Genomic DNA, 23,236 nt, shown 5'->3' on the forward strand with positions numbered 1-23,236 from the left:
ACTGGCCTTATTGCCATTACCCATTTACTGCCTGCTAGCTCCTAGAGGACAGTCCCATCTCACTTCCATCTTGTAGAAATCCTTTCTTCCTTTGCAGCTCAGCTGCTAATCTCATAACATTGCTAGTGTTCTTCCCCTATTAAAAGCATCTAGTTGGTATATTCAGAAGAATATTGAGCCTGGCTTCCAAAAGACCCTGAGCAAGGCACTTAACCCCTCTCCCTCAGTTTCCTTAACTGTCAAATAGAGATAATAACAGCAGCCACCTTCCAGGGTTGTGAGAATCAGAGAGATAATAATCTTAAAGCCCTTAGCACAGTGTCTGGCACATAGTAGGTACTTAATAAGTGCTTGTTCCCCCCCCTTCCTAAAAATCATTTCTGTATTTACTTTGTACAAATTTGTATTTAACTTTGCATACACAATTCCCACCCATCAACAAATGTAAACTCCTTAAGGTTAGAGACTATATTATTTTTGATTTTGTTTCCCCCAGATATAATTATGTTGAACTGAGGCAGACAGAGGAAAAGTGACCCAGAGCTCAAATCGCTGAGCTCACCCTGGTCATCCAACTCAGGACCATAAAAAGGCAATGAGTCAAACCCAGGTCTGTCCTTCCCCAGTTCCAGTCCCCTTTGCACTCCTCCATCATTCCGGGAAGTGCTGAAATGATACAGAAGAAGAATACCCTTCATTCTCTGCTTATGTCACTAATCAAACTCACTGAGAACTGGAATAGTGTTTGACTCTGAGGAGCCCAACAGCTTCCCAGGGATGCAGGAGTATAAAACATTATAACCTCCCCTTAATTATCTGGGGTCTGACTTTAAAGAACTTGTAGATGAGCAAAATCTTCAACAGAATGAATTGTTTTACAGAAAGATTTGCTAAGAAGATACTCTGATTTAAATGGCATCTCTTTTCCCTTTTTGAATCCACTATCTCTTTAGAGATGATAGAGGATCAGAAAAATAACTAAGAGCCAATAATAGTTATGAGCAATAGAAGCAAAGCTAGACAAGCTGACTCTTTGACCTTTGGATAAGTGTGAGAAAGCTGACCACTTTAGAGAAGTACTAGAACCAAAGGAAAGGTAAGGGGACTATGTGGTATAGTGGTAGTAGATGGATGTGTTATCAGATCAGGGAAGTTGGTTTGAGCAGATGGGTAATAGGCATAGCATATGAGCTTGTGTCTAAATTGGGAGGTTTGTTTTGTACATGGAATTCTGTGTGCTGGAGTGTAGGAATGGAATGTCCTGGTCCCTGCCACCGTCATATCTGAAGACTCATGGCAGATAGATCCCGTACAATACTGCACAGAGGGAGAAAAACAAAACTTTCTTTCCCTATTTCCCTCCCTCTTCATCTCCAAATAACATTGGTACATTCTTGAGATATAAAGTAATAGTTCCCTCTTTGGTCCTGGGCTTTACTTCCCCACCCCCTCCTCTTCTAAATTGATGATGTCTCTTAGCAACCCATGTAGACATCAGTGGTATTTGCCTTCCTTTCACTGAGGAAGCACTAACTCCTTTTGTGTTAGTCTGATTACTTTTGAGTGCTGAGTATTTGTGTAGGCCCCCCACCTCCTTCTCTTTCTCTCTGTCTCTCTTTTGGTCTCTCTGTCTCTATCTCTTTCTCTCTTGCTGTCTCTCTCTGTCTCTGTCTCTGTCTCTCTCTCCCCCCTCTCTCTTTTTCCATTCCCATTTCTTTCTCTCTGTGTCTGTCTCTTTCTCTTTCTCTTTCTTGCTGCTCTCCCCCATGCCACCCCCTTCTTAAATACCTGTTGACTTTTGTGAGTGTTAAGTATAGCCACCACTTCACCATCATTGTGGGGAAGGAGACAGGCAAGAACTACAATTTCTCTTTCATTTAACTTCTTTCAGTGCATCGAGATTTGTATCTCAATTCCCTCAAAGCCTCTTTCGTAAATCAGACACTGACATGTTCCAAAATGCCAACTAGCTTCCAGGACGGATAACCCAAAATACTCTGCTCCAGTTCTTCCTGGGGACCAGGATGTCTTACTCTTGGGCCTAGACCTTATTAGGTCAACATTGGGGCAGTAGATATAACTGAACTAAGGGTTGCAAATATACTTGCAAAACTGAAGTCAGATACCAACTAGTAGACTCTGGGTATATCTAAAGTAATGGGAGGGATGTTTTAAAACTTCAGGTTTGGATGCATTTTTTTTAAACTACTAAACTTCTACTTAGGGTGACAGGGGCAGGGGCTCAGGGCAGAGAAGAGCCTATCCAAAGATTTTAGGAGAACTTAGGAGAAAAATTAATCCAGGGTTTCTAGATTGAAAAAGCAAGAGACGCCTCATGAAAAAGGAGAAGCTATCAGTCAGCTCCATTTTAGTGATGGATATTTCATAGTGACTAATGATTAGTGTTGCAGATGTGTAGTGGCTAGACACTCCCCCTCTTCCACATTCCTAGTGGAGTCACTCAATATGTGCCCTCTGTAGAATGGGTAAGATCTTTCCTCTTGCTTCCCTATAAGCAAATAAATATATAAAAAATAAATAATTGAATTAGAAACTAGAGCTTCTGTAGCCTCATTTCTTATCACACAGCCAGTCCCACAAACGTTCAATTTATGCAGGTACCTCCATCAGCCACTAGGCAAATGTTCTTTGAATTTGAGAGAAAAGAAAGTGGCCCAGAATGAACAGGCCCTGAGTGACCTCTGCCATTCTTTGAATTCTTCTTATCATGAGACTTTTTCCTAACTTTCTTTATGTCTTTCTCTAATAAGCTGGTGATTTCTCAGCTAAATTTCCATGGAGTCACAGGAAAATACTAAAAGGGATGGTTCTAAATAATAAATAGATTTCAAATTGAGGAAAAGGACCTAGTTTGTCATTAATATTAATATTGACAATAATAAATGAATCAATATTGTTTATGTAGCATTTTAAGATTTCTACAATGCCTTACATATACCATCTCATTGAATCCTTACAACACTCCTGAAAAGTAGCTGCTATTGTTACCCCAATTTTACAGATGAGGAAACTGAGGCTGAGAGGTTTTGACTTGTTCAGTCACATTGCTAGAAACCATGTGAAGTAGGGTTTGAACTCAGGCTTTCTGCCTCCAAGTCCAGCACTATATCCACCATGTACTAGACCACCTAGCTGTCATATCCTAGAGTGAAAACTTGGGATAAAAGTAACAAACACTAGAAGTCACTGCCTCCTGATATCATCTCCTTGGTTTCACTTTTCAGCCAAAGAACATGGAAGATAGGACCTTTGACTTGTGACTACTAAAGGTTCTTTTCTGACAGTAGACTGGTGGGAATCCTCAGGTTTAGGATAAGTTGCTTGGACAATGCCTCAATTCTCTTTTCCAGGGAACAAAGTATTTTGTGTAGGGGAGTCATTCCCATTTACAAGTTGTACAGACATACCAAATGCTTCGGTGGCCAAAAGAATTACCTCAGTAAATCTCCATCCCTCCAATATAGCTGCTCCTTTAATCAATTGGAAATGCTCAAGACCATAAAAAAGTTTCTATATATTATAAAGCCATTGTGTATAATAATCATATGTAATAGCTGACATATCTATAGGAATTTATAATTTATAAAGTATTTTTCTTGTGTGATGAGATCCTCACTACAACTTGGAAAAACAACTACTATGGCTAAAATTTTTACAAATTTTACAGATCAGGAAACTGAAGTTCAGAGGTTTTGGTAACCACCTAGATAGTGAGTGTGGAAGCCAATATTTGAATCCTGAGCTCACCTATCTTCAAGATCAGGACTCTTCCATTGTGACACACTACTTCTCAACTGCAATTTAGCCAATTTTAATCACAGAAAATATTTATAACAACTTCACTGAGTGATTCTTGAATGTCTCTCTCTGATCCATCCAGCCCCTCTCCTTTCAGCTGCCTATTTCTTGCTGTGGTTCCTAGTAATCTGCTAGGTAGGTTGTGATAGCTTTCCCTTTCTCTAGTCTTTCTTCTATTGAATCTAAAGGAAAACTACCCCATGGGCTCCAGCTCTCTCTCTGGTTTCATCTGTAACTTCTTCACTTTTTTTCTTAAAATAAAAATAAACAAAAATATATCTTTATGGCCAAAGTCTTAATGATCTTATTCATATTGAAATACCACAACTATAACCTTTTTTCATTTAGAAGCAAAAGAGAGGTCACATTTTCAACACCTGTTACTAAGAAGGGGGAATTACCCAAGCTGTAAAATCAAAGGTTTCTTTAGTAAAAGCAGAAATTATCTGTGAACAGTGCACAAAATGGAAACATGGGTGAATAAATTCAAAAGTTCCCAAGTTCATTTTTTTTTAAATCACAAACTAGTTCTGTAATGCTAATGATGACTCATTTTGCCACTTACCCCACAGAGTTTGATTGGTGTTTGGTGGGTATTTGTACCCTACCCCAGCAAGTAACAAGTGTTGCTAGGTAACATTCATCAGCAGGGATCAGATGCAGTGAGTGGGAGGTTTGCTCCAGTCATGATGTGGTTTTCTTGCTCTAATGGGTAGGTGGCTCACAGCAAAGCTCAATATGAAATACATCTTAGGTCTAACTTGCAAATTCTCTTGCTTGCTATTAAACCATCTATTTTGGACCAAAGGAGAAGGAACAGAAGGTCTCACTATAAATTAGAGTAACTGGCTCCATTTCTTCTGGCAAATGTTTTCCAAATGACACTGTCCTTTGGATAGATATGCTGTTTAAGGACATACAAATAATCAAAGTGTCAAGTTTTATGCCTCTGCTTACTTTGTTTCTATTAATATAAAATATATTCATTTCATGATTGTCCAAAAAAGCATTTGAAGTACTCCCTTTGGAATAAATCTTTTTCACAAACTGAACAACACACACTCTCTAACCTTTCCACCATTAAATTTCCCGTAGACAAGTGTTTTTTGTTTGTTTTTTTTTTCTGAACTTAACAGACTCTCCAAAAACAACATTTGTATAGCTAAGGTGGTCCTATTTTGAAAATGTTTGAATGGATGCCTCCTGTTGTCAAATAAACGCTTTTGAAAATGTATGTTACCATGAAATATTGACATTACCATAGAAACGGACCTAAATTCAATGCTAGTGGAATGTTACCTCTCATATCAGACAATGTGGCGTGTAGCCATTTCTACATGTCATTTTCCAAAATTGTGAATACATTGTAACCTAAATCTTATTATAAAGTTATAGAGATCCATTATAATGCTGGTTCACAGATTTGTAAAGTTTATAACATTATTTCTTCCCCTAGAATATAACATCACATGATAAATTACAAAACTGATTAACAGTCTCAGAGTACACTTAATTTAGAAATGTGAATGTCTGATTTCTCTACCAGGGATGCTACTAACTAGCTATATCACCTTGCCCAAATACTTTTACTTCTTGACACTAGTTTTTTATCTTTCAGATTATGAAACTAGAAATGATCAGTATATCTCAAACTTTATTTTTTTGCTTAAAATGCTAGATGATTATGAAAGTCAAGCAACTTGGCCTTAAAATTTCAAGTATATGTTCCATAAAATCTGTGGCATCTATTTCAAGATCTCATATAATCTTTGGGAACTACTGGACTAGATTCAGAAAAGGCTCATAAGAAAGTGGGAAGTAGGGTTTTATTCATCTCCATTGGAAATTGCCCCTGTCAAGTACTGAATTATTTCTTCTTTCTCCTTGTCTTGGCAGAGGACTTATATATTCACCTTCCTCCTGAGCTCCCGAATCTTCATCCCTCCATATGACCTTCTGGCCAAGGTGGGTCAGATATGTACCAAGCAGAAGCAGCAGATGGAGGCTGAGACAGAAAAGGTAAAGCTTTGAATGACATTGCTCGATTCATCTATCCAGCTTACTTTGATAAGAATGGCCTTTGATTAAGTTCACTTAATGTTTTGCATTTGACAAAGCAAACTGAGGCAGCCATAGGCTGAGTCAAAATCTAAGAATGTGAGAGTCAGAATGAACTACTAAATTATTAAAAACCCTTTCATTTTGTTGTTGAGAAAACTGAAACTCAGAAAAAATTTAAAAATCAGTCAATGAGCAAACGTTGATTAAGTGCCTACTATGTGCTAAGCAAGACAAAAACACAATAATTCCTGACTCAAGGAATAAGGGAACACATGTAATATATGCATATATGTAAAATAGAAACAAAATCATTTAAGAGCAGAGCAGATTGGAGGAAGGAGTGTCTATAGAAGTAGGAGGCAGTTACAGAAAGTTTCATGCAGAGTCACATGATGGCCAAGACGTCTAAAAAACAGAATTAAAGAAGTTGTGCATTCCAGAAATAGAGCAGAGTCATCACACAAGCACAGAGAAGGGAAAAGGAGTGTCATGTATAAGAGACGAATTAAAGGCCAATTTAGCTGGACTGAAGGATGCATGAAAAAAAATAACATGTAATCAGTCTGGAAAGGTAGGGTGGTATCAGGTTGCAAAGGGCTTTAACTGCTCCAAACAGGCATTTGCATTTGTAATATAAATGACAATGAGGAGTCACTGGAGTTTTCTGAGGAGGAGAGTGACATGGTCAAACCTTAGTTGCCCAAGACCAGTGATAGTGGCAGAATTGCCACTCTTGATCTCTTGACTCCTAAGCTATCATCTCTTCCATTATAATACAATTGTCACTCTATCCTAAGATCAAGTACATTAGCTTTGTGGACAAGCAGAAGGTTAAATTCTATTCCTGCCTCAGCCCTAATCTTTTTTTATTATTAATTTTATAATTATAACATTTTTTGACAGTACATATGCATAGGTAATTTTTTTTTTACAACATTATCCCTTGTATCTAGGAATATAGAAATTAAAGCCTCCAGAAATCTTTGGTATTTTCTTTCCTGTTGATTTCAAAGATTAAGGCTTCCATTTCCCAATAATTCTGGCTTCTCCTAATAAGATTTATAAAGCCAGGAGGAAACATGTGCCCTTTAGGCAGAGTAGGACTCATGACTCTTAAAAAAAAATCTACAAAAATAGAATTCCAAGTCCACAAAGATGATGGCTTGATCTTGAAGGTTTTAAGTAGGAAGTAGATTCTGGGCAAAAGCAGAGCCCTTAACCATTTCTTTGCTCTGGAGATCATCATACAGGGACTGTCCCAGCAAATCAGGCAGTTTGACAAACATGTCAAGCTTTTCACATGTTTTGTTTTGGTTTGATTTTTTAAAATGAACTACCCTACATGCTTTTAATAGCAATACATCTGTATACTTTGAGGGTGATGAACTTTTTCCCCTCAGGAGCAATAGAACTGAAAGAATAGAAGAAATAGAAAATTTCCTGAAAGAATAGAAAAAATAGAAAATAGAAGAAAGAGTAGAAATGGTCAGTATTTATTGTTATGTAACTTAAATTTCAGTTACTCTGCTGCAATTGGTTATTCTTTGATTAAAACTCAAAATTTGCTTTTTAAGGAGGAAAAATCACAAAAGTCTGATGGGTGAAGGGATCAAATAGCTGTGTAGTGGATTTTGAATGAACACATTCCTATCCTGACCTCTGACATGGATGCTTAGAGGCAAACTGATTTTCAATCATGGCACAAGAAAAGCAGCTCTGAACTCTAATGCCATCAACTTCACTGCCTACTAAAGCAGTGATACATAGTAGAAAAGAACCGCTATGTTTGTTTCACATTGTAACCACATATTTTCTTTCCAAAGTCTATAAAGACACTGGTCTTGTTCCTATATACTGATTACAGGTCATAGCAGATTGTGGCAAGCCCAAAGGGAATGATCCTATTTCTTTCTTCATACTGGAATTTTCAATACAACATGTTGAATTATTTGCCATCCTTCCCATCCAGTGACTGAAATGAATTTCTATTTTACCAGTAAACCAAATACAAAGTTTAAGGAATTCAGGATAACCAACCAGTTTAATCAGGATAACTAGTTTTTTTAAAAACTGAATGGTGAGAGGCAACTGGTAGGAAATGGACATTTCTATCTGTGTATACAGAATAAATGTGAGATTTTGATGCCTCCAGAGCTTCAGAATCTGAGGAAGACAACAGCTTCTTTCCAGGGAACAAGAGCCTTAGATTATAGAGGCTGAGTCAGTTCAGAATCCCAGGCTTTAACCCTAAATCCCTATTTCCTTTTCTTCTCTCATCTAGTTCAATTTTAGATTGCAGAAACTAAGTCCATATGGACTCCCTTATTATGTGCAAGATAAAATCCTCAGGGTTAAGACTTTCCCATCTCTTTATGTCTCTGTGTAGGTGTCTTTCTGTCTATCTCTGACTCTCTGTGTCTCTGTCTTTCCATTTCTGTCTTTGTCTCTGTCTCTGTCCATGTCTGTCTTTCTCTCTGTGTGTCTATATCTTTGTTTCTGTCTTTCTCTAGCTCTGTCTTTCTGATTTTCTCTGTGTGTCTTCTCTGTCCCTCTCTCTCTGTCTTTCTGTCTGTCTTTCTTTCTCTGTCTGTCTCTCCTCCTCCATAAAGCACCTAATTATCATAGCAGTTCAGCCATCCATGAGCCTTATCTTACTAATAATTATTTAGTATAACTTATCCCTATCTTACTAATAATTTATTTTATTGACCTATCAACTGAGACCTGGTTTCCACTCTAAACCCTGATATAACATACACTTTTCAGAGGAAATGTACACATTTTCCTATTGTGAAGTTTCTTCTCAATCTTTTTTTGGTCCCTGTAGTGATGGAAGAAAAGCTACTAAATAATCTATTTCCATTATTATTTCAAAAATCTATTTTGGCCAATCTACTTACAACCAAGACTACTGCTGCTTATTCCATTTGCAGTCAAGGTAACTGAGGCCGTCCCATTAAAAAATGGATGGTACATTGAATCCACAATGATAGGAAGAAAAAATATTCTCCTGAAACTCTTCCCTAGAGATGGGGGGATAGGAAAGAGTAGTTCAGAGCCTTATTCAAAGACCTTGGACTTAATGATAGAAGCAAATGGGACACAAACACCCTGGAAGGCAGTATAATTCTGGAAGTATAGAAAGGAACAACACTTTCCTCTCTGATAAGAGAACAATTATAATAGCCTGCCACAGATCTTGGGACAGAAGTCTATGGAAGGCCATGCATGAGATTAGGTGGGTGTAGAGAGAGACAGAGAAGAGAGAGGCCTATGTGAATGAGAGATGACTGAAGAACTTTGATGTCAATGTTGTGGGATGCTTGAAACAGCTGCCTAACAAAGTTTTGGTCATTAGTGAAATTCCTCTGCCCTCCCCCAAGTCCATCCTCCTACTGGCTCATGCTTCTGCCCAATGCCTTTTCATAAATGACTTGCAGAGAACAACTACAGTTGTTAGCTGAGAACTGGTCCCTATTCAAAGATTTTCCTTTTCCCCTTTCTGTATCTCCTTATGACAACAAATTAAATATAATAGGGACTTACATTTATATTCCAAGTTTTGAGCCAGACTTTGAAAGGGGGATCATTTCAACTCACTGCTACCAGAAATGGCTCTGTTTTCTATTTTATTATTTTGGGTCACTGACATCTGCCTCTGTCCAAGGTATCTAAGGTCAGGATGGGCCAGCTGAATCCTTTCAGTGTGGTGAAATTCCCTATCCTCTTTAAGATTTAAAACTATGAAAATAAGATTTGAGTAAAAGCTGTTGAAAATATAAATTGATTTAAAAGTGATAGATAAAGCTACAATAGGAAGCAAGATGGTTAATAGTAAAATAAAATGATCCTTTGCAAGACTTAAGACACCATATAAGTATGAGTTATTGCTCTTATGACATGTCATGAGTTTTCAGATTTCTATGTGAAGAGGGCAATCCTAAGAGTTCCTGACGGGAAATCCCTTATCTCAAGAGAAATTTGGCTGGAAAATGGTTATTTTAACATCTCTCTCATCACCACATTCTCTGTATTAGCAGCACACATTTAAACTTCTAGTCTCGAAGCCAAACTTTCTAAAGCTCTTCTTCTGACTCATCAGCTCCAGAGATGCCCTCACCATGCCCTCAGGCCTGTCATGGAATGTTTGTGGTCCAGCCTTTTCTGCCCAACATTTTTAAGGTCTGGAAAGATCATTCCAATCGAGTCTAAATATATGCAAGTACACAGCTGCCAATCTCTTGATATCCCAGCAGATCTGCCTTTAACTCACCTTCCAGCCAGCTGAAAATTACTCACCATCAAAATCTCACCACAGACCAGGTGTCTCCTCCTTCTAAGAAAACTAAAACTTAGAATTAAAGCCCTTGGCCACCATAGTAAGCTTGTTATATAAGGATCAGGACTTAATATACCCTCATATCTAGATAACATTGAACCATCCTTTATTTTCCCCTAAGCAAGGAAGACTAAATCACTATCACTGGATTCTAATCATTAGAGCTCCCAATCCTCTGTGGATAGCAAAGCTAGCTTTGACTCAGGGGACCTAGCTTTTTTTCCTCAAGAAGGTATAAACCACTGTAGGTTTGGGTGCTAGATTCATAAAGCCTGATTCCTTCTTTTTGTCCTCAGAGATCTTTCACTTTTCTTAGGAACATAGACCATGAGGTAAGAGGTTTAGAACCATAAAGCAGATAATAGATCATCTAGTCCAATATCTTCATTTTACAAATGACCAAGATCTGGTTTGGTCCTATGTCTAGACTTGCCCAAAAGAATCAGTTCTCTTAGATAAGAACTATATCTCCAGCATTTAGCACAGTGCCTGGCACACAGTAAGCACATGACAAATTTGTTTGTTGGCTTAATGTTGGGTTCATCAGCTTGGTTTTAAAATGTTTTAATAAATATATTTTGCTATAATTGATTTTCTTTGTTATATTGTCATTTTAGTTTATGCATTTAAAAACATGATTCTGAGAAGCAGTCCTCATTCTTCACCAAAGGGATCCTTGACACAAAAGTCATTAAGAACTCCTATCCTAGAGTATATTTTATTTGCACTTTGTAGGAACTAAAAGAACCATTTCCTAAGCTCCTAAAACCCGAACCATCTTAAAAGGGGTGTATTGGAGCCAAGTTGGATCAGTTTATGAGAGCTTATTGTTAAAATTTTTAGTTTAGCAAATACTACAAATCAAGTTTTGCTTTGATTATTGATGAAGAAAATGTTAATATTATAGATTCAGCTTAAAAGTATGTCAGGCACAAACTCTCTCTTTTTTGAGAGCCAGTTATTAAATATTTAGCAGCTTATCACTGCATCTAAATGATGGTCTCATATATATATATATAATAGATAGATAGATAGATAGATAGATAGATAGATAGATCTAATGAGACTGGAATCATTGGGTTAAATGTCAGCTTTCCCTCCAGCTTTTATTTCTGGCACTGAGATATGTTGACTAGACAAGACCTGGTAGTTTGCTTCAAAGGCATTTTGTTTAGATGTGTGTAGGAGTATGTACAGAGATGTCCTCCTGGGTCGTAGTTTTTCTTGAGAACAAAGAGATAGTCTGGAACACATTCAAAATAAAGCTTTGCACACATTCCTTCTGAGTCGATCTTCCATGGCTTTTCTTGCCTAGTAACAATGAAGCTCAAACACTTCTGCAGTGTGTACATGTGGCTTAACTGCTGAGATACAATTGATTTAAGCAACCAGTTTTTGTGGATTCTTTTTTTTTTTTTTTTTTTTTTTTTGCACCAGCATTTGTCATTGCTCACATTACCTCTTGAGCCCAGCCCAGTCAGAACTTCCAAGCAAGCCCCTCCTTGTCATCAGTTTGCCAGCTCTAAGGTCACTAGATCATCATAACAAATTTTCTCTTATTTCTTTCTTTGTTTCTTTTTTCTTCCTTCCTCTCTCCCTCCCTCCCTCCCTTCTTCTTCCCTCCCTCCCTTCCTTCCTTCCTTCCTTCCTTCCTTCCTTCCTTCCTTCCTTCCTTCCTTCCTTCCTTCCTTCCTTCCTTCCTTCCTTCCTTCCTTCCTTTCTATCTTCCTTCCTTCCTTCCTATATTCCTTCCTTCCTTCCTTCCTTCTTCCCTCCATCCCTTTCTCTCTCTCTGCCTCTCTCTTCCTTCCTTCCTTCTTTTCCTCCTTCCTTCCTGTCTTTTTTCCTCCCTGCCTTTCTTCCTGCCTTCCTTCTATTCTTCCATCCTTCCTCTTCCTCTGTCATCTTTTCTCCTCTTTCTTTCTTTTTCTGCTTTTTTCTTTTCTCCATATCTTTCTTTCTGTCTCTCAGGCCAAGCTAAAGTCTTTCACTGCCAAGATTATCCAGCTCCTGAAGGAATGGACTGAGGCATTCCCATATGATTTCCAGGATGAGAAGGTCATGAAGGAACTAAAAGAGATCACTCACAGAATCACACAGTGTGATGAGGTAAGGGAATTTCTCACCCAGTTTCTTCTTCCCTTCCAGTCCATTTGGAAAACAAAGCACCTGAATTTACTGAAGATTTTCTAAACTGTGTGAGGAGGGTGGGGTATACAGGTCTGTGGGTTTTCACACAGAGAAAGCATTTGTTACCATGGTCACAAACTGTCATGTGGGTAATTTTCCAAAATTGATTCAATGATTAAGACCAGGCCAGAGATTAGAAAAAGCTCAGTTCAACTAATCCCTCATCTTTCAGAAAACAATTCAAAATCCATATCATACAAATAGTAAAAGATCATAGGATCACAGAATTTGGAACTGGAATTAGGGGTATCTAATTCAACTCCCACATTTTATAGATGAGACATTGAGGCACAAGGAATTGGAGACATTTGTCCTAGGGACTATTGGAATCTAAGTTTCCTTGACTTCCAATCTACTCTTTTTTTTTTCTGCTAGAGAAATATCTTTAATACTGTATATATAACACACTTTGCAAAACTTTAGAAGGGTTGGGGGAATATCAAACATCCAGAAGATCAGCTGGATGGTTTCAATGAATAACACTGGCCTGAAATCTGAAATACCTGAGCCTGAGCTATATGACTCTGGATAAGACATTGGACCACTCAAACTTTAGTCTCTTTATATATAAAGTGGTAGTAATAAAAATAGTATCACATGTTTACTCTACATTGGATTGCTTGCTGTCTAAGGGAAGGGGAGGGAGGAAGAGGAAAAAATTTTGGAACACAAGGTTTTGCAAGGATGAAAGTTGAAAACTATCTTTGCTTATATTGGGATGAATAAAATATTATTTTAATAATAATAATAGCAATTCCTTCACAGAGTTGCTGTGAGTTTCAAATGATATAAATTATGTAGAGTTTAACAGACCTTACAATGCTTTATAAATGCTAGTTATTATTATTATAAGTGTAGGTAGACAGAAATAAGCAGTTATATTTATAATAAACCTTTTTCACAGCATTTCAAAATGCATTACCCTGTATAAAGTTGAGTAGAACCATCATTATCAAGTCCATTTTATAAGTAAATCATGTTTCAGACATGTTAGGTATTGTCCTTTAAATCAAAAAGTTAGTAGCAATATCAGAATTAGAACTTAAAACTTTTGACTCTTAAGAGTTGGGCCTTTTCCATTACACTATTTTGATTTCAGGAATTAAAATGTAAAGATCAAAAGCAAGAGGGAACCAAAAACCGGTTTAGTTCAGTAATCAGGTTCAAAGGATGCTGATAAGGGCTGCCAGGAACCATCAGAGCATCATGGATGAAAGGCAAAAGGAAAGCCTCATTAGGGATGTGGAGTGGAGGGAGTCTACATAGAGAGAACTCTGCAACTTCAAGGGAACATAAAGAAAGATATGACAAGTGTGACTCACCCAACAGACCACTGGGGCATGTACTCTGGAGGGAAGAGCAGAAATAGGGTCCTTGCCACCATGGCTCCTCTCCTCATTATTACCATAAATTTTATATTCTTCAAATTGGCTACTTATTTATTAGTGTCTGGTCCTCAGTAATTCAAGATTGCTATTTATCCCTTTCAACTTAATTTCCTAATGAGACTCCTACAGCAGCACGTATAAAACAACAGAAAGAAAGTTCAAATCTAACCTGGTATACTAGCTGGTTCACCTCTGGGCCAATCATTAAACATCTCAAAGTCTCAATTTCCTCATCTCTATAATGGGAATAATGATCCTTACCTCACAGGGTTGTTGTGAGGAAATTATACATGCTAGTTAGAAGTGTGAAATGGGATTCTTAACAGCTGCTACCCTTTCAGTTTTGCCATTCTTTAGACTAAGAAAGGATGGTGTTGTAAAAGCAGTCAACAGAAAGTCAATAATCATCCTGAGTGAAGGCGTCATATTAGGTCTCATAGTAGACAAACTCTGGGAGGTCAGAATTGCTGGTTCTAAACAAGTAAAGATTCAGGGCAAATTGGAAGCCCAGCACCCGAGTAAGTAGGTGAGATGTAGGTGAGTTTTGGGCAGATGCTCTTAGTGGCTCATTCAGCTAGGCTCTCTGGCACACTGAGGCATGTCTCAGTGATCAGTTGCTAAATAGGGATTAAGGCCCATTTCTCACACAGACAAACTCTGAGACTAGTACTCCAACACTAAGTAAAAGAATCAGCATGAAACAGCCTTATCCCTTCAACAAAGGGATCTCCTTAATCATTATGAAGGAAAACCTCCAGGGAGGCAGGAAACAAAGCCATGTTAAGAACTAAGCTATAAAAAAGAAATCTCCTCCAGGCATTGAAGTAGTTCTAGAAATGAAGGAGCAAGACAACCTTGGTATGAGCTACCTTTTATTTAGTACTTTTAAACATATCTAGCTCACTTGATCTTTATAACCATCCTTTTAGGGGTGGAAGGTGGAGGTATGCAAAGGAGGAAACTGCCCAACACCCTTCTGCTTCTCTTGTTAATAACAAGCAATTGGTAACTCGCTAATTCTTAAATCACTACACTTGACTCCTGACACCTGGAATTAGCTGTGAGTCCAATTCAATGGTAATGTTTATTCATTTGCTTCCAAAATTTCCTCTCATTTTTGAGGCTAGACTCAAAGGAACAAAAAGCAGGAAAAAGAGTGTTTTCAGAAACTTTTCCCCTATCCCAAGCACTTTTTCATCCTTTATCTTAGTTCTCAATGCCAGATTTCTCATGTGCTAATACATTCATTATAACTTACTTAAAAACAATTGGTAACTGCCAGAGCAGCTTACAGATAGATACTTTTCCATTATAATCTGATTTTTGACTCCTGATAAATCAGCTCTGCATTATCATTCTTTGATTTGCCTAGGGAAACTACAGTTATGTAATGTGAAAGCTTGTTTTACTGAAAGTAGAAAATTGAGGGTTCAATCACCACTATTAGGTAGACCTTAAATCCCCCCAAAAGTTGTCAATCACACCTCTGGCTCAGGAACATTAAAATTCAAAGCAAATAAAAGCTAAGCAGGTGAAAGAAGAACATGAGCTTGTTCACATAAGAGAGATAGAACTTAATTCTGATTATGACTTGGTAAGCACTTCATTCTCAAATTCTGGGCATAGATAGCATATCATATTCCATTTTTCAGTTAGTATAAAAGCTATAGGAGGGTCCTTTGTTTCCAGAAGGCTGCATTATTTTGTTTTGTTTTGTTTTTTTCTCCCACACCATTTCCATCTCTCACTACTGATGGGTTCCCCTCCTCAGCCAGGAAAAATGCTGGGACTGGCCTTTTGCCAGGACAGGTGGTGACTAGCTGCTGAGCTTCAATGAGCATGCTTCTGACTCCTGCCAGTCTCAATCCCTAGAGAGGGTCAGCTTCAGGAATTTGTCCAAAATGCATGCACACAGATAAGAGAGAAGCCCTGAGGCTAGCTCCAGGCAGAGTACCAGCTGTTGTCAAGCACCTCCCAAGCAGGAACCAGGACTGATGGAGGTCTTTCCATTTCCTATTCCCCAAGGTCCAGCTTCTCCCTTATACCCCAGCTTGTGATCATTAGCATGTAAGATGTTGGCAGCCTCATGGAGTGAGGAGAGGGTGGGGGTGTTGGAAGGCAAACTCTGACTTGCTAGCTATGTGGAAATGGGCAAATCATTTACCCATTTGAAGGCTATGTTATCTCCTCCGTAAAGTGGAGATAATAATACCCACAGGACTGTTATGATGATCAGGTGAGATAACGTAAAGTTTTCACAAACTTTAAATAGCTAGTAGTAATAGTAGTAGTATTAGCAGGGAGTATACTTTTAATTTTATTTTAATGAATATCAATATATATCTAGTCCTCCACTTAACAATTGATAGATATGGGATGATTCATCTACCTTTAAAGAATTTAGAATCTTACTGAGAAAAAAATAATAGATATATGAAACAGAATTTATGTATATATATGTGGAATTAAAGTGCCCAATTAGCAATATCAGAGAATAAAGAAATTATCAGAAAAAAAATTGTCAGAGAAGTGGGACTTAAAGCTTTGGTAAACTTTGAATTTGTAGGGAAGAAGACAGTCACATGGGAAAAAGAGAAAAACATAAATAGAGTCTGGAATGTGTATGAAACGTGTAGGGAGATAACAAGAAAGTCAGACTACTCTATGTTGGGAAATAGTTAAATAGATGGTTGCTAAAGTAGAGGTTAAATTGTTTAGATCTAATGTGATAAACAAAAAGGAGTGCTATAGATTCAATTCAGAAAAGTCTTGGAGTCTTTTTATTTTATTTTTTATATATTATTTTTAATTAAAGTTTTTTATTTAAAAACATATGCTCCTTCCCCCCACCTCCTCCCCTAGCTGGCAGATAGTCCAATATATATTAAATATGCTAAAATACATGTTAAATCAATATATGTATGCATGTTTATATAGTTATCTTGATGCACAAGAAAAATCAGATCAAGAAGGAAGAAAAAGAAAAACTGAGAAAGAAAACAAAATGCAAGCAAATAACAACAGAGAGAGTGAGAATGCTATGTTGTGTCCCACAATCTGTTCCCACAATTCTCTCTCTGGGTGTAGATGTCTCTCTTCATCCTGAATAAGTGGAATGGTTTGAATCCTCTCATTGTTGAAGAGAGCCACATACATCAGAATTGATCATCATATAGTCTTGGTGTTGCTGTATATAATGATCTCCTGATTCTGCTCATTTCACTTAGCCTTAGTTCATGTAAGTCTATCCAGGCCTTTCTGAAATCATCCTGCTGGTCATTTCTTACAGAACAATAATATTCCATTACATTCATATACCACAATTTATTCAGTCATTCTCCAACTGATGGGCATCCGCTCAGTTTCCAGTTTCTTGCCACTATGAAGAGGGCTTCCTTAAACATTTTTGCACATGTACATCTCTTTCCCTCCTTTAAGATCTCTTTGGGATATAATCCCAGTAGAAACAGTGCTGGATCAAAGGGTATGCAGTTTGATAACTTTTTGAGCATAATTCCAGATTGCTCTCCAGAATGGCTGGATCCTTTCACAGTTCCACCAAAACTGCGTCAGTGTCCCAGTTTCCCCCCATCCCCTCCAACATTGGTCATTATCGTTTCCTATCACCTTAGCCAATATGACAGGAGTGTAGTGGTATCTCAGAGTTGTTTTAGTTTGCATTTCTCTGATCAATAGTGATTTAAAGCACTTTTTCATGTGACTACAAATAATTTCAATTTCTTCATCTGAAAATTGTCTGTTCACCTTTGAAAATCTTAGAATCTTATTCAGAATGAATTAGTAAGGGAAAGTCTCAAGGAAAAACAGTCAATTTGAAAACTGTTTTAGAAATCCAAAGGTGATGAGAGCCTTGGTGAAGATAGCAACATTAGGGAGGAGGAAAAAAGGGGGGGCGGGGTTGGAGAGAGATTTCCAAGATATCTGGGGAAACCTCTCTCCTTCACTAATAAATGTGTAATAACAAAAGATTTGATCACAAATATTCTTTAGATAGGAAACAATATTGTCATACCTAGTATCTTATCTACTATATCATATTCTATCTACCAAGGAGTTCTCATGGTTTGCTTAATGGATTTGTTCTCCCTTTCTTCTTAGGAGAATGGAACGGTGAAGACAACAATCACCCAGATGACCCAGAATCTCATCCTGTCTCTTGCTACCAGGAACCAGTTCCAGGAGATAAGGGAGAAGTTCCGCCAGCCTGTAACAGACAAAGGGACTATTCTGAAGTCAAAGCCCCAGGCAGCTCAGAAGGATATCCTAAGTGTGTGTTGTGACCCACTCATTCTGGCCCAGCAGCTCACCCATGTAGAACTGGTCAGTGTTTTGCCTTCTCCCCATCCCCAACCCTCTCCTCAGCTTATAAGGTTATAGTTCTCAATCTGCCCTCCAGCTCCCAAAAAGTTTGTATAAAAAAAGTTTTGAAGATGAGGTTCAAGATTAAATTCATTCACATCTATGTCTATCTGTATATCAATTTCCATCTCTGTTATCCATATCTCTCTCTATATATACATATATATGTATATATATATATATATATATATATATATATATATATATATATATATATATATATATATATATATATAGAACATAGAACATATATGCAAGATTAAGTACTTCTAATACCTAAAAGGATCATTAAAATCAAAAGAGTTGGACGAGAAAAATAGGCAGATAGATGCCCATCCATCTACTTAAAATATTTTCAGTGATGGGGACTTATTTAATAAGATAATCCATCCATGGTTGAATGGATCCATTGTTAGAAAAATCTTCCTTCTACTGAGAAATCTTCTTTTCTACTATTTGGTCCTAGTTTTCCCTCTCTAACAACCTCAAAATAATTTCAATCATTCTTCTAAATTATAGGCCTTTGAAGACAATATGCATCCTTAAGTCTTCCCTCAATCATTTCTCCTAACTTACAGATTATTTCCCATCCTGGTCCCTTTGAAAATATCAGGACTGGTGCCCAGATCTGAATGCAATATTCCCAGGATGTGATCTTAGTAGAGAGTACATTGGAATTTTTATCTCCCATCATTTGAACATTATACATCTAGTTATACAGATTTAGATTTTTATATTCTCTCTCTCTCTCTTTCTCTCTCTCTCTCTCTCTCTCTCTCTCTCTCTCTCTCTCTCTCTCTCTCTCTCTCTCTCTCTCTCTCTTCTGTTAAGCAGTCATGTCATCTATTCTAATCTCCTTTTTTCTCCATTTCCATTCCAGGAGAGGGTCAGCAACATTTACCCTGAGGATCTGATGCAGATTGTCAGCCACATGGACTCTCTAGATAATCATAAGGTGGGTCTTTTTTAAACCAAGGTGTATAATTTGGGGATCATCTTCCTGCTTTTTGTAGACCTATGCAGGAACTAGGCACTGAGTTACACAGAATTTGTCCTTCAGATCCTCAAGAGAAGGTTCTATTCTTACACTGTGTAGAGACTTTAAAACCAAGCTTAGAGATATTCTTTCTCCATTCCAAGCTTGCTCAAAATGACACAATTTTTGACACAGAAGGAATTTTTTCAGCTTGAGGCAAGGACTTTGGAAGCAAGAGTATAGAAAGATTGGTTCTCCTCCCTGAATAAAAAGATCTCTCAATCCCCTTTGTGCTTTAAATAATATGCAGAAGTTCAGGATTACACAAAAATGCTTTTGCTTAAACCAAAAAAATTAAATATCAAAAGTCATACATATTGTCCCTGCTCATTAATAGGTTTTCAATTTGATCTCTGACATTGGTTGGTGTTATGGATTATATCTTTCTTTCAGTAACATTACTAGGCCCCATAAAAGACATCAAACCAAGACCAAGAAATAGAAATGAGTCATACCTGATAGGATAGAAATGGATGAAGGGAGGGCTAATTCCTTAATTTAATGGGTATGCCTTGTCCTCCATTTAAAAACACTTTAGGCTTACTCCACCACTCATTGATACCCAGCCAATTTGTTAGCTGGGTCTGAAAGAATCAGTACAGTGTTGGAATCTTGTTTGATGACAGAATTGGAGAACTACAGGATAGTTGCCTGGGGTAAAGATGACTGGGACTACTTAGGTAAGGGAGGGACTATACCAAACTATACAAGAACAACAAATCCTCCAGTTTTTTCCTTTTTTAATTTAATTTTATTTTTATTGAAACTTTTGTTTGCAGAACACATGCAAAACATTCAAAACACAATTTCAATATTGACCCTTGAAAAACCTTACATTGCAATTCCCCCATCCTTTTCCCTCACTCTCTCCACTAAATAGCAAGTAATCCAATATATGTTAAACATGGCAAATATATATATATGTATATATATATATATATCATACATATTTATACATTTATCTTGCTGCACAAGAAAAATCATATCAAAAAGGAAAAAAATGAGAAAAAATAAAATTCAAGCAAACAACAAGAAAGAAGTGAAAATGCTACTACAGTTCTTTCCAAAGGAAAGATGAGATTTGTGGAAATCTGAGGGAAAGAGCTCCTCCTTGACCACAGAGATCTTTTCTTTCTCCTTCCCAACTCTATCCCACTTTCCTTCCCAAAAAGGCTATTTGCCTTCACATGAAACTTGCCACTCTCCCTGGGTAAGGCCAGGTGAATTATATCTTGTGATAAAAATAAAAGAGTTCTGAATTATTTTTTCAAGGCCTAGGACTGATTTCTGATCTCTTTCCTCTCAGTGCCGAGGGGATGTCACCAAGACCTATACTCTAGAGGCCTATGATAATTGGTTCAACTGCCTGAGCATGCTGGTGGCCACAGAGATTTGCAGGGTAAGTAGTTGTTCCTGTCAGATCTGTGTTCTGAACAAGAGTGATTTTCCATATGCTATGACATATATCACCCTATCCCAGAAGTAGATTGTCCCCCATCTTACCATATAATATATATAATATATAATAATATAATAAACTATATAGTAACAAAATAAATAAAACATAAACTTCATATACACAAGATAGAAATGTACTCCCTACTTGTCAAAATACTATTTATCTTAAAACACAACTCAAGTTTTCAACTTTCACCTTTCTCCAGGAGTTTCCTGAGTAAAACACCCACACTAATTTCTGCCTTTTCAGTCTACAATAGTATAGCTTTGTGGCGTAATAAATCAGACCTTAGATAATAACTAGTTGTGTGAGCCCAGACATATGACTTAACCCCTTTTGCTTCAGTTTCTTCAGCTGTAAAATGGGGATGATAAGAGCATCTATCTCCTAAGGTTGTTTTGAAGATCAATTGAGATAATATTTGTAAAATGTTTAGCACAGTGACTGGCATGTAGTAAGCACTACATAGTGCAAGTTGTTATTGGCATTATTATTCCCTTTTGTTTCCCCCCCTTTTTTAAAAAGGAATTTAGGGACAGTGGAGAGAGTACCTGTCCTGGAACCAGGAGAACCTGAGTTCAAATCCACTCTCAGACAATTAACATTTTCTAATTGTGTGACCTTGGACAAGTAACTTAGTCCCAATTGCCTGATCAAAAAAAGAAAGAAAAGATTTGGGGGAACTGATTCTTTCCCACTCTGGGTGCTTTTAAGGCATGTAAATCTGGCACTGCTTTGTGTGGTGTGTGAATTTTATTTCTCTGATTGGATTATAAATTGGCTAAAGAAAGAGATTGTGATTTTATACTTCTCTCCCATGGCCTTAGTCCAGTTTTAGTCACTCAGTGGATACTTAATGAGTGTATGTCAATCCGAAATCTCATCACTAGCAGAATAGCAGAATGAGCAGAATAAAATGGACCTGAATCAGCACATGGGGGCTAATGTGTTTATCCTGGACTTATACTGGTTTGGTGCCAAAAAGACAAAGGTGGGCATATGCAGCAGTGACAGTAGCTTCTAGTTCCAGGTTGCCAAGAACCCCTCCTAGGAGTTAACCTTTAGTATGGGCGGGAAGTTGCTGACACTTTCCTGCAGCCGGATGGATTATTTTACAACTGGATGAGGAGGGCTGCCTGGGGAACACCCCACCCCTGGAAAAATAAATCCAAACTGACCCTCCCTGTTTCCTCTCTGGCCTTGAGCCTGCTCCTTCGAGAATAGTGTTTGGACCATGATGTTGAGGACCTAGCTATTTGTATTAAAACGATCCCTTCTTCCCCACTTTGAAGAAACTTCAGTGAATCTATTTATTATTATTACCTCTGGAACTGTGAATATATGCTTAGATCTTACATCACAGTATCTAGATATTACATTTTTAAAAAACTCTAGAATTGGTTTATTAGTCTTAAAATGAGATCTTTGAATAGGAAAAATTGTCATATGCTCGAATAGCCCTTAATAAGCCACACTCAGGTTTTCCAGCACATTGGGGGGAGGATATGGCCTATATTTGGACCAATATAATAAATATATTGTAAAGATATATGAGAAAAACAAATGAACTTCATATTCTTCAAACTCCTCTAATCAGTCTCCATGGAGGCATCTCAGGGAGAGAAAATAAAGATTAATTACAATATTCTCTCTACATGTCACAGAACAGAAGTTGTAGCAGAATGTACTGGCCCTCTGAAAGACTTATCTGGAACTCTTTCTTTCCTTCAGGTGGTAAAGAAAAAGCAAAGAACAAGAATGGTGGAATTCTTCATTGATGTGGCAAGAGAGTGTTTCAACATTGGGAATTTTAATTCCATGATGGCCATTATCTGTGAGTACATAGCCTTCCCCACCATATCCTGCCACCTTCTGGCAGCACTTAAAATCTCTTATCCTTTCATTTCAGTCCCAGTTCCAGCCTTCCTGGGATGGTTGCATTAATTTTTGAGCTAAGCTGGAAGCTCTTCATTCCCCCCAGTTCTGTGGGGATTTTCTTTCTTTATCATTATTCCCTCTCTCCCACTTAAACCCTCCAAATTAAAGCATCCCTCCTTTCATAGACTATATATTGGCATTTTCATTGGAAAACTGTCCCTTGTACTGATTCCCTGGTACTTTTCTCTCTTTTGCAGCTGGTATGAACCTGAGTCCAGTGGCAAGACTAAAGAAAACATGGTCCAAAGTCAAGACTGCTAAATTTGATGTTCTGGAGGTATGTGATGAGTTGCTGAGCAAAATGCCTAAGAAAGAGCTAATAATAATTTGTAAAAGAAGGGCAACCATGATGTTTTAGAACATGGCTTCTTAAATTTTTTCCACTCTCAATCCCTTTTCATCCAAGAAATTTTTACATGACCCCAGGTATATAAATATATAAAATAGTTATACAAATCAAACATTACAGATAAATCATAATTTTGTGACCTTCAAATGTGATATTCCATATGGGGTCGTGAATCACAGTTTAAGAAGCTGAGTTCTAAAATAGAATGAATCCTGAACCAGCCATCAAGAAATCAAGCTATTATGGTTTTCCTTCGGCAAATCCTCACAGGATCTCT

The 23,236-nt window shown here is 37.5% G+C and overlaps 1 protein-coding gene across 1 annotated transcript in view; it reads left to right on the plus strand.

The window, feature by feature from the left end:
* Positions 1-23,236, plus strand: part of RASGEF1A (RasGEF domain family member 1A) — a gene marked incomplete in the record, with an annotated part of 66,844 nt that overhangs the window by 42,102 nt on the left and 1,506 nt on the right. Inside the window, 7 exon segments of the mRNA XM_074296685.1 lie at positions 5,716-5,838; positions 12,191-12,328; positions 17,917-18,138; positions 19,058-19,132; positions 20,520-20,612; positions 22,404-22,506; positions 22,808-22,887. Of these exon segments, the coding sequence (XP_074152786.1) occupies positions 5,716-5,838; positions 12,191-12,328; positions 17,917-18,138; positions 19,058-19,132; positions 20,520-20,612; positions 22,404-22,506; positions 22,808-22,887 (834 nt within the window).

The sequence above is a fragment of the Sminthopsis crassicaudata genome, chromosome 2 (assembly GCF_048593235.1).
Source record: "Sminthopsis crassicaudata isolate SCR6 chromosome 2, ASM4859323v1, whole genome shotgun sequence".
Classification (NCBI taxonomy): Eukaryota; Metazoa; Chordata; class Mammalia; order Dasyuromorphia; family Dasyuridae; genus Sminthopsis; species Sminthopsis crassicaudata.